This window comes from Phyllopteryx taeniolatus, chromosome 1 (genome assembly GCF_024500385.1).
Source record: "Phyllopteryx taeniolatus isolate TA_2022b chromosome 1, UOR_Ptae_1.2, whole genome shotgun sequence".
Taxonomy (NCBI): Eukaryota; Metazoa; Chordata; class Actinopteri; order Syngnathiformes; family Syngnathidae; genus Phyllopteryx; species Phyllopteryx taeniolatus.
In genome coordinates, this window is record NC_084502.1 from 8,431,613 (window position 1) to 8,442,854 (window position 11,242).

Sequence of the window (11,242 nt, forward strand, 5' to 3'; positions counted from 1 at the left end):
TGTTATTAGAGGGGGCATCAAGTTACAGCACACTACTGATGAGAAGCTCACAGACTTAACAGTTACAGGTGGAGGGAGGTGGGGTGGAAGCTGTGCGGCATTCTGCACCAGACATCTGTGCGTATTAATGACAGAAATTTGGAGCGACATTTTATCAACCTTACATGACTCGTTCCAATTTAGAAAAACTTAAGGCTGTGTCAGTGTTTTTTTTTTTTTTTTTTTTTAATTCTGTATTGGATTAATATGAACTATTACACAAAACACTTCAAATAAATAAATAATAATTATACAAATCTAATAATATATACGAATAATATAATATAATAATAAAATAACAAATACATAAATGTTTCTGTGTACAGTATATGACAAAGTTATGTTATTTACAAAAGTAGATATTTATATTTTTGTTTTGCCATTTTCGGGGGGCAAAATTCCAATTCAATTGCATTAATTAAAAGTAATTGTGGTGGTATTAATAACAAAAACACATTGACATTTATTGTCATTTGTAAATCAATGTATTTTTATTTTGAAATTTTTAAATAAGGTTATATCCTGGAATCCAATCGTAGTATAAATGAAAAAACAATCTGCGTAATCTGACTTTTTTTTGTCACATACTGTACGTTTGTAAAACACAACCACTGGGAAAATATCTAGAAATAATAATGAGAAATAAAAATACAATCCACAAATGGAATAGCAATAGCAACAGATTCAAAGGAATTATTAGAAATGGATACAATTTGAAATCGGAGAGCAAAGAATACTCTGACCAGTGTAAGAATAGGTACAAAAGTTTCTTAGTCGCCTAAATTTAAATGACCAATCGAATGGGTGTTTAACGTCTAAATCCACATGCAAATGCATACCCTAATGTCAATTAAAAACAATTTAACAAGTTGCCCCGGCTCCCAAACAAGCGTGGTTCGAACGACGCGGATTGCATTAGCCTTGTACTTCACTAAACAGCTCGACAACATCTATCTAAGAATCGAGTTAAGGGTTCCACCAATTTGCAGAATTGGATTTTGTGAGTTTTAGCGCTTTGTGTTTATCTAATCTCCGGCATTCACGCAGACACCGGTGGAAATGTCCAAATGTGTCACTGCACAACTTTAAAGGCTTTTCCCATGTATTGCAGCCTAGTGACCCATTCTAAATAACCTATATCATTGGGGATCTGCGGTTTATAAAAGAGTCTATTGGGGCCTGTGTTGAAAGGGGTTTTTTTTTTTTTTTTTTTTGGGCGCAAGCTTGGATGAAAAGTGCAAAGAGGAGGATAAAGGAAAAAGTATAGGAGATGTCAGGACGCCTTTGGAAGGAAAACAAACTGCAGAGAGCAATGTGAGTTGACTTAATCTGATTAGGGTAACCTCATCAACAGCCCACTTAAAAGGGAGAAGAAAGACTTGAATTGGGGCGAGAAGCAAAAGAAAAGGCTCTCTCTCAGTGTTGAGAAAGCCAAAGGGGCTGTGTGAATACGCCACATTGTACTGGACATGCTGGTCTGCAGATGGCAAAACGACAACAAGCCATTTCAAAAGTGAGGCCAATATAATTGATCATAGGTTTTTTTTTTATTGCTTGTATGGTTGTTGTTTTTTTTTACCGCCATCTTCATGCAGATATGAAAACAGCTAAGAGTAATAAGATTAAAGGAGAGTAAAAATAACGTGTGTGGAAAAATGGCAGTATTATTCCAATTTGTGTTGCCTCACAAAAATATTCCCACATTCTCGAAGTCTGATCTTTTAGAAAAGACATTGGTATCTCACCAAACAAAAGGACACTACTGTTTTAACACCGATGTCAGCTCGTGACTCCCAAATTCAACAAATCCCTATCACAGCAACACAGATGACATTTTCTGATGTCATCCGATATAATTCCCTTCATCCTTGGCCAATGGCAAGCCCATGGTTTTATAGTTGAACACATTTGTTTGCCTTGGTTTTCCCTCTTTAATTACGTTCCATAATAGGTTTATCAAAGCGGTGTTGCTGTGTGCTGGTCTGCTAATTCCTCAAGTGGGAGGTGAGGGGACTGCCGCAGCCGCAGGTGTCCTCTCACTCTGGAGCACAGATCAGCAACTCTTGGCCCAAATAGCCGCTAATGAGACCTGGAAAAACAGGAAATAACTGAATGCCACAAACATCGCCTATGTCCTAAGATGATGCCAAAGTGCTCCAACATTGAAGGATACACAGTGAGAAATGGGAAGAAAAAAAAAAAAAAAAGCTTACTTTATCTTATCATGTTGCTGTGTCTGAGTTTTGGACGCTGTAAAAGCCCATAACGTAATAACTGGCCAACAACATAATAAAAGTCCTGAACCTGAAACGTCAGATCCTTCGCCAGTAACATAATCACTTATTACGTCATTGGCTAATTATTACGTTATTTGCCTGGTAAAACAAAACCAAACAAAACTATATATATTCTTTGCAAATGTAATAGCTGAACCCATAATATTAAATGATGTTATAGGCATTATATTGTCTTCTACCAGAGAAGCCCATAACGTAACAATAGCCCAGAACATAATAACGTTTTTAAAACGTAATAGGCCCGTAACATAATAACTGGCCAACAACGTAATAAAAGTCCTGACCCTATCGTATCCACTACATTTGGAGATGAGCAGGCTTTGGAGCTGCAGATCAGGACTACAGATCATGCTAACCATCAAGTAGGCGCGTACGTACCACCGGTGCTACTAGTACCACACTTTGAGGGTCACTGCATTAGAGTATGCAGCTATTCTTAATGATATGTCAAATGAGAGCGCTTTGGCAATTTATTGGGATTTGGAATACCTGTTTTTCAGCCATTGTCAGGTGGTTGTCACCTGTCACAAAAGCAGGCTCAGTGAAAGATGTCTTTTCTTTTCTGATAAATGTTTTGTGTTGAGTGACAGGGTTTGCAGTCATTAATTAGGTGTTTATTTGATGACGGGCCTTTTTGTGTCCGTGATGTAAAATTGAAAAAATATATATATTTAAATCGATTTTTTTCAATACCCGGCAGTGGGCGTGCCTAATTATAAGTGTTGTCTAAAATTTCATGTTAATATTAGTTTATTTTGACATTTTTTTGAGTGGTTTTATGGTGGTATTTTACAGTGTTCACCCTGTCCCTTGCACAGGGTTTGGATTTATGAAGCTCTATCTTTCAACTAAAAAATGCTAAAATGGTGTAACTTTTACCATAAATTCCTTAAAGTATAATAGAATTAATGATTTCTCATCATATCTACAAAACATTTCAAATTCTCTTTTATTTTCACAAAAACATTTCTGTCCCTGAAAGTTGCTGTCATTGCCGCCACATTGACCATTTTCAGATCAATAAAGTTGATTGAAAATCCGATTCTTGAATTCCCTGTGTCATTTTTTTTTTTTTTTAAATCAGTTTATTTGAAAGGGGACAATGCAATTTCATAAAACACATGAAATACACATGGTTAAAAAAGCCAGAATTAGCCAGAAGGCTAATTTTGTCTCGTCGCTCAAGCACATGCGGGGACAGAGAGAAGTCAGACATTCGGATAACTGGAAGAGTACCTTTTTTGCTCATTTGTACTCTTAAGTCACATATTTTTTATTGCATGTCATTACCAAACGACTTGTAGTCTTAATATGTGTAAAGATTGTCCTGGAAAAACTTGATAATCATGTAAAAATGTTGTACGGGACTAGCTAGCTGAAAGAACATTTTACGCTAACTCTACCAGCATAGCACAGTTAGCTAAAAACTTTAAAATGTCATTACCATCACAAGATTAATCAATTTTTAATCAATATGCCATTGTGGCGGTAATGACATTTGTATCTGACAAAAAGAGCAAATTAAAAAAACAAAAATCTTAAATCAATGTATATGGACATGAACAGATTCTGACTCACAGAAAGATGACATATGTAGCTTTTGTGACATTTTATTTTTGGGAAAAACGCAAATCAAAAGTGCCCGAAATCAAATAAACCCCCAGTGAGGTTTACTCGGCAAGGTGATATTTTCCTAACCTGATTTGCCACTTTGTCCGAATGAAATTTCCCACAGTATTCGAAGCCAAGCAAAGGAGCATTAGAACTGCATCCGTTGCTGTAAACACCACCGAGAACCTAATTGGGAAGCGTCTACGAAGATTGGCCAAATGAAAGCAGCTAGCGCAGATTGAATTGACTCCCCTTGTGCATTCTGCGCATGGATTCCGAGAGGTACATGGGCTCATTGTGCAAAAACAAATTAAGCAGACGGCAGTGAAAAGGAGCTGCAGAGCATTGAGCGGCTCTGGACAACACATCACTGAAGTCGGCTAAATCTGCAAACACTGCTTCTCCCCACTATTTGGGGCTTTTCATCTCTTCTATAGCTTCGAAGGCTGAGTCAAAAAAGCAAGTGCTTTTGGCTCTTTTCTGGTCAATGTTGCTGCAATTTCTATTCTTGAAATTCCTCAGCAAAGCCGTGTCGGCATATCAGCTTTCATGATGTTCTAATGACAGAGTGACTCCAAAAGTGTTCTTGTCCTTGAATGAGAATTCCTCCAGTCTTTGTTGCCTCAGTCGGTGGACCTTTTGATATGCACGTCCGGAGAAGGCGAACTATTGGCAGATATGCTTTGAAATAATAAGAGCTGTCCAACTTCTTCGGATTCGGCTGGTGCGACTCCACCTATACGAAAGGATTCAACCCAAAGCCTATTAACTCCTATGCAGCATTAGGTTGTGTAATATTTGCAGAGCTCTGTAGAATTAGATCTGCATCATTTGGGGCCGATCCAAAAGCAAACAAAGCGAACGTGGGTCCAAGCACGCACAGCTGGCCCTTGAGACTCGGGATCCTGGGCAAACGAGCGTCCGGCATGCCTCAGCGCAGCTCAGCCTTGGGGGCGTATGAACCGCCCGACAATGGCTTACACACTCCACTACGGCGAGGCTTAGCAACATTTTATTACATTTGGCCCCTTTCAATAGACTGCGGGCCAAAAGAGGATCACAGAATTTGTCATCAGTTTTAAGATTACCCCGACTTCTACGCCTCCTCAGACTCGGTAATGCTCCTTTTGTTCGAGAATATCCCCCCGATTGAACATGGAAATCTATTCTTTTAATTTGGAGTTACGGTTGCAAACGGCAGTCAACAATGTTATTTCTCCAACTTCTCATATTGTGGTGTATTGTGTTATTTATCCATTCGGGGCCATATATGTCTGTTTCTGTTAAGTACCTGGCTTGTGCACCTTCAAAGTATGCACATTTTCCCGTAATAACTTCTGTTAGCGCATCTGCCTCACAGTTCTGAGGACCGGGGTTCAAATCCCGGCCCCGCCTGTGTGGAGTTTGTATGTTCTCCCCGTGCCTGCGTGGCTTTTCTCCGGGCACTTCGGTTTCCTCCCACATCCCAAAAACATGCATGGTTGGTTGATTGAAGACTGGGATGGGCTCCAGCATGCCCGCGACCCCATTGAGGAGAAAGCGGTACAGGAAATGGATGGATGGATGGATGGAACCTCTGGCACATCCACGCCCATAAGACCCAAATGTGTGCGCACCTAGCAAAGAGGCGTGACCCATTGAAGTCTGAGGGTGGCTGTTATTCCCGGTTTGTGGAGTTTTTCCTGAGACGTGAGTGGAATAGAAATCCATCCATCCATTTTCCGTACCGCTTCTCCTCACTATGGTCGCGGGCGTGCTGCTTCATATACATTCATTTTTGGACATACTTGGCAAATAAAGATGATTCTGATTCTGATTCTTTGGTGACAGCGTCCGGCCTTTAACTGGTGTCAAATTGTGAACATCCCTAGAAATCCCAATTGACAGTCCTTTGGCGTACCTGTTGTGCTGTCATCTTTTGCGCAGGTATTTGTATGGTTATCCTGTTGTCATACACATTTAGTTCTCTAAAAAAAAAAAAAAACAACCTTCAAGTGAATGTTGGTGGTAAAAAAAATAAATAAATAAAAAAAAGAGAAAACTTTGTGACAGTGTCAGTTTGAATACGTTTGATAGATATATCGCAACTCTCTCCAAACTTCAAGTACAATATGATGTTTGACTTTCACGGGGCACTGTACTTACTACAGCGTTCAGCGTGCGGAGGGACAAAGGCCAACAAAACCACATCATCTGCAAAAAAAAAAAAAAAAAAAAGCAGAGACGCAATGCCGAGGCCACCAAACCGGACACCCTCAACGCCTGGGCAGCGGCTAGAAATTCTGTCCATAAAGATTACGAACAGAAACAGTGACAAATGGGCAGCCTTGGCGGAGTCCGAGCCTCACTGGAAACAAATCCCAATTGCTGCCGGCAATGCAGACCAAACTCTGACCTCATATATAGCGACCGAACACCCCGTATCAAGGGGCCCGTACTCTGTACTTCCGGAGCAACCCCCACAGGACTCCCTGAGGGAGACACCTTCTTCAAGTCTCTATATATCACGCATATTAAAGACCTCCACTATATTTGTTTACATCATGAAATAACATAACTTTTGGGCTATTATTTTGGTAAACGTAACCGTCACAGTGCTTCCGTTAAATGTGACAGAAATTCAATTATAGTAATATTTCTATTCATTACATGCAACTATTACAATTTCATTCTTGTGAGCCACAAGATAACAAAACAGTCACAACAGCTTTTTGCATGATGATTTTTTTTTGTTTTGTTTTTTGGAAATTATTGTGTATTAGTAGACAGTTGCTCCTCCTTGTGGTTACCATGAAAGAGTGTGTATATATATAAATATATATACACACACAAACACACACACGTGTTTCAAAAGACTGAGAAATATTTTATTTTTGTATTATTATTCTGACAACAATATACTTGACGCGCAGTTGCTGGTTATATGAACGTGCTATCGATTGAGAAACGGGATTATGTTCGCAAAATGGACGCCAGGTGGCGACATTAGCCCTCTGCAAAACCTGCCACAGCGACGCTAAAAACAAAACAAAAACAACAACAACGTTTTATCGCGGACCTGCCGAAAGGTTTTTGGGTCTGGATAGACAGAAATTAAATTCTCACAGCGGCAATCTTGACGTTTATTTACTCATATTGATAATATCTAAACAAACCAGGTTAACCGAGCATTGTGCTGTAACCCAACACGTCCTTTTTTGTGTACTGTCCATTTTGTTTGATTGTGTTATTACTTGAGTCGAGCCTCGAGCACATTTGAATCTGACAGTATTGGCACGCAGACAGATGTCCGCCCCCCCCACGCCTCCCCCCTCCTCATTTCTCCGCCTGCCTGAGCTGCTCCCGCGTCGGAATGATTGACAGGGGGCTGTTCAGGCAGCCAATCGGAAACCGCAGCGTCTCATTTGCATAAAGCAGGCGCGCGCCATTGGCTGGCTGCACGCTGCGGTTTAAAAAATAAATAAATAAAAAATCCTCGCGTGCCACGATCCCGCAGGCGGCACGCGATCGGAAGCAAACATAAAAACAGAAGTTTATTGAAACCTAAAGCTCGTTTATGTTTACTTACACACAGTGTTCTAACGCCTGTAAGATGAAAACACGTCCTAAATAAAGCGTTTGTGTTCGACATTTGCGTTTTTCGCGAGCCGCGACTAAAGTTGGAGGCAAACATCCAAGCGCATTCCGCCGCAGCCTCGCAGCAGACATCCAGCCAGCTCGGCGAGCATGCGGCAGTCGCGGTGCCGGCTTTGTTGTTCCTCCCCGCGGGTTGACTGAGCAGCGCGTGACTGACGGCGCGCGGGGGGCGTCGGCCAATCGGCGTGCGGGCTCGCGCCCACTGGGCGAGCCCGCGTCGCCATTGGCCGAGGCGAGTGTGGGAAAGAATGCAGACGAGCTTTCACACGAAGTGGGAGCGCACGCGCCGGTATAAAGCTGCGCGGCGCGTGTCCGACGCACAAGCGGAGAAGACGTCTTTCGCGACAGGGCAGGATTTTTTTCTGAGTTCGGCGGACTTAAACGCCTTAAACGAACACTTTCTTCAACATCTGATTGTTCCGAGAAGGGATTTATCGATTTGACATCGTTGCGCATAATAAAGTAACGATGCCAGCTGACAACATGGAGAAGCAGACGGGGTCCCCGATGGCCGGTGCCCCTGCGAACGGATCACACACGCCGGACAAGCCCAAAAATGCCAGCGAGCATAGAAAGGTACCCTTAAAATAATCACATTTATAGATATGTATGTATAAGCAAATGATATTTCTGCTGCACGACGTCCTGTAACGTGGATAAATGACTTGTGTCTCTGTTTTCATTCCCGGGCAGTCATCCAAGCCCATCATGGAAAAAAGACGCAGGGCGCGAATAAACGAAAGCCTCGGTCAGCTCAAGACGCTCATCCTGGACGCACTAAAGAAAGACGTAAGTCGACTTCAACGTTGTCACCGGGTTATCTTCTTGCGGTTCTTTACAAACAAAACAAAACAAAAAAACAAATTGGAATGAACTTGGAATGCATCCTCCACAGAGCTCCAGACACTCTAAATTGGAGAAGGCGGACATCCTGGAGATGACAGTGAAGCACTTGAGGAACCTACAGCGTGTCCAGATGAGTGGTAAATTGAGTTGTTTATTATTATTATTATTATTATTATTAGACAAAATGTCACCAACATAGAAAAATGACAAAAAAAAATACTGTTTACTGAAATAATAATGATGTGTGCTAGTAGTGGATTAGCATTTAATTGTTCTGTCTGTCACTATACGTCACTGGCGTAGATAGATGAGCAAAGGTGTGGTATTTGTAGTAAATAAATCATAACTTCCGACCAATTAGGTGAAACTGGACCACTTCCAGCAGGGCGGTTTGGGAATTGAGTCATGATAAAAGTGAGTGCTTTAATTAGTGTTGGGAAGTTGAAAATGTAATTGCTAACAACGGTAACCATTTCAATTACTTTCTCAAAGTAATATCACGAATGACATTGGATTACATTTTGATTACTTTTATTAGTTTTGAACAATTGCTTCAACAGGACCCTTGGATGTTTCCTCCAAAAAAAAATACAAAAAAAAGAATAAATAAAAAGTGGATTAAAACCATAAATCATTATTTCGGAGTTAACCACATTTTTTCTTGAGACAAATAATAAACTGCTAACTAAACATAATGAATGTCAATAAATGGTTAAAAATGTCTTTGTTGCAATATATGTATACTGTATGAGTACAGCAGGTAGAAAACATGATACCGTGTTGCGCTAATGACAAATGTGTGCAATTTAGACATTATTGCTTTGTATGACGAATGTTTTAAGTGAATGTTCCATAAAAGTCCAAAATGATAAGATGAAACTGCTCAAAAGTCAATTTTCCTTTATGTGTTCAAAAGTGTGGCAATGAATCAAAAGCTCAGACAAACTAATAGACTAACTAACTCTTCAAGGTCATATTTGGAAAAAGTATGTCATTTTTGAGACGCATGACCAGAGAGAGCCAATCACAAGCGTCGGCTTTAGAACGAGGAAGTGGTACGTTGGGGGAAATCTGAGCTTTTGCGGCTATTTTTCAAATGTAACTAAAATTGTGATCATGTGGAAGTTTCCAAAAGCAACTGCAGTTTATTTGTACACATTTTCTCCAAGTCACGTACTAGATTCCAATTACATGAATTTTTAAATGAAATGACATCATCTTGTTACATGTAATTAGTTGGCCCTCGACACCGGCTATAAAACGGAGGCGTTGAAAGTTGCCCAACTCTGAGCGGGCGCCACTAACATCAGCGTGTGTCCTCCTTCTCCTCCAGCAGCCGCGCTCTCCCCCGACGCCACCGTGCTGAGCAAGTACAGAGCCGGATTCAACGAGTGCATGAACGAGGTCACGCGCTTTTTGTCCGCCTCGGAGGGGGTGAACGTGGAGGTGAGGTCGAGGCTGCTCACTCACCTGTCCGGCTGCATGAGTCAGATGATGGCGATCAACTGCCCGCAGCAGGCCCTGACCCAGCAAGCTCACGTCGGCCAGCCGCTGCACATCCAGCTGCCCTCCACCCTGCCCGTCACCCCCGGCGCCGGCGTGGCCTCCAAACTCAGCCCGGCCGAGGCCGCTTCCCCCAAGGTGTTCGGCGGCTTCCAGCTCGTGCCCGCATCCGACGGACAGTTCGCTTTCTTGATCCCCAACCCGGCCTTTGCGGCGGCCGCAGCCCCGGTCATCCCACTGTACGCAAACGCGGGGCTGCCCGTGGCTGTCAACAGGCCCTCGGCACCCACCGCGGCGTCCCCGGTCCACGGCATGACCTCCTTCTCTGCGGGGTCGCAGGCGGTCAGCCCGGTGGGAGTGAGCCCCGGTCTGGACGGCGGCGAGGCGGTGTGGCGGCCATGGTAGCGCCTCACTTGCCACCGAAAGCCAGTGTGGGAACGCAAACACGGAAATGCGGGACTGCCGCTGTTAAACGTTTGACCTCCGGCTGTTACGAGGATCTAACCTGTGAATTTTCTGTTACGCCACCCTCAAAAAGTTCACGTGGCTGTTCTTTTTGTTTCGTTTTATGGAACAGAAGCCTTAGATAGGACATTATGATTTATGACCCGTTCCAACAATTGGATTTTGGTGATAAATAACTTGTACATGCAGATGTGTTGATATATAGGATTTTTGCTATGAAGTACTTTTTATAAAAAGGTTTAGTTTTGTACAGTTCTTATTGATTGCTACACCAAAGCTGTTTTTTATATTGATTTTGTTTTGTTTGTTTGTTTACTAAAGACAAAAAAACTGGTGTTCTCCCAGTGTTTGAATAAATAATATTGAAACATGCAGTATCAGTCTAAAGTCTATTTTTATGCCACTGTCCGTCTTGCATAAATGCTTACACACACACACACACACACATTAACTTGTTCTAAAGTCAAAATTCCAACATCAATATTTCCAGTGGGGATTTTGACTTTTGCAATTTGAACTGGCAGCTTTTCAGTCAAGTTTGGCGGGATTTCTTAACATCTGGCTGTGTACGTGGGACAAAAAGGGAAGATTTTTATTTTTTTTTTTTCTCTCTCTCTCTCCTGCTCGAGGTAATTAAAAGTTCTAAAAGGAATCTCATCTAAAATGCGGCGGGAGCTCCCAGAAGTCTCAAAGTCTATTCATGAGCCTGGGAAATGTGCTCAGGGGTTAATGTCACTAACAGATTGGCCGAGTGAAAGGAGAATATGGAAGGATCCTCGCTTCCTTTTGTCTGCCAATTGTTCAATTGCTCTCCCCCTCCAGTGGGCCTGCGACGCAACTCCAAT

General features: G+C 42.0%; 1 protein-coding gene across 1 annotated transcript; it reads left to right on the plus strand.

Moving 5' to 3' along the window:
• The first annotated feature begins 7,869 nt into the window (after positions 1-7,869).
• her9 (hairy-related 9) lies at positions 7,870-10,771 on the plus strand. Its single transcript, XM_061768467.1, has 4 exons — positions 7,870-8,159; positions 8,277-8,372; positions 8,479-8,566; positions 9,763-10,771. Exons 1-4 carry the CDS (start codon positions 8,052-8,054, stop codon positions 10,335-10,337), a joined length of 867 nt encoding a protein of 288 aa, XP_061624451.1. The 5' UTR covers positions 7,870-8,051; the 3' UTR covers positions 10,338-10,771.
• Positions 10,772-11,242: the final 471 nt, after the last annotated feature.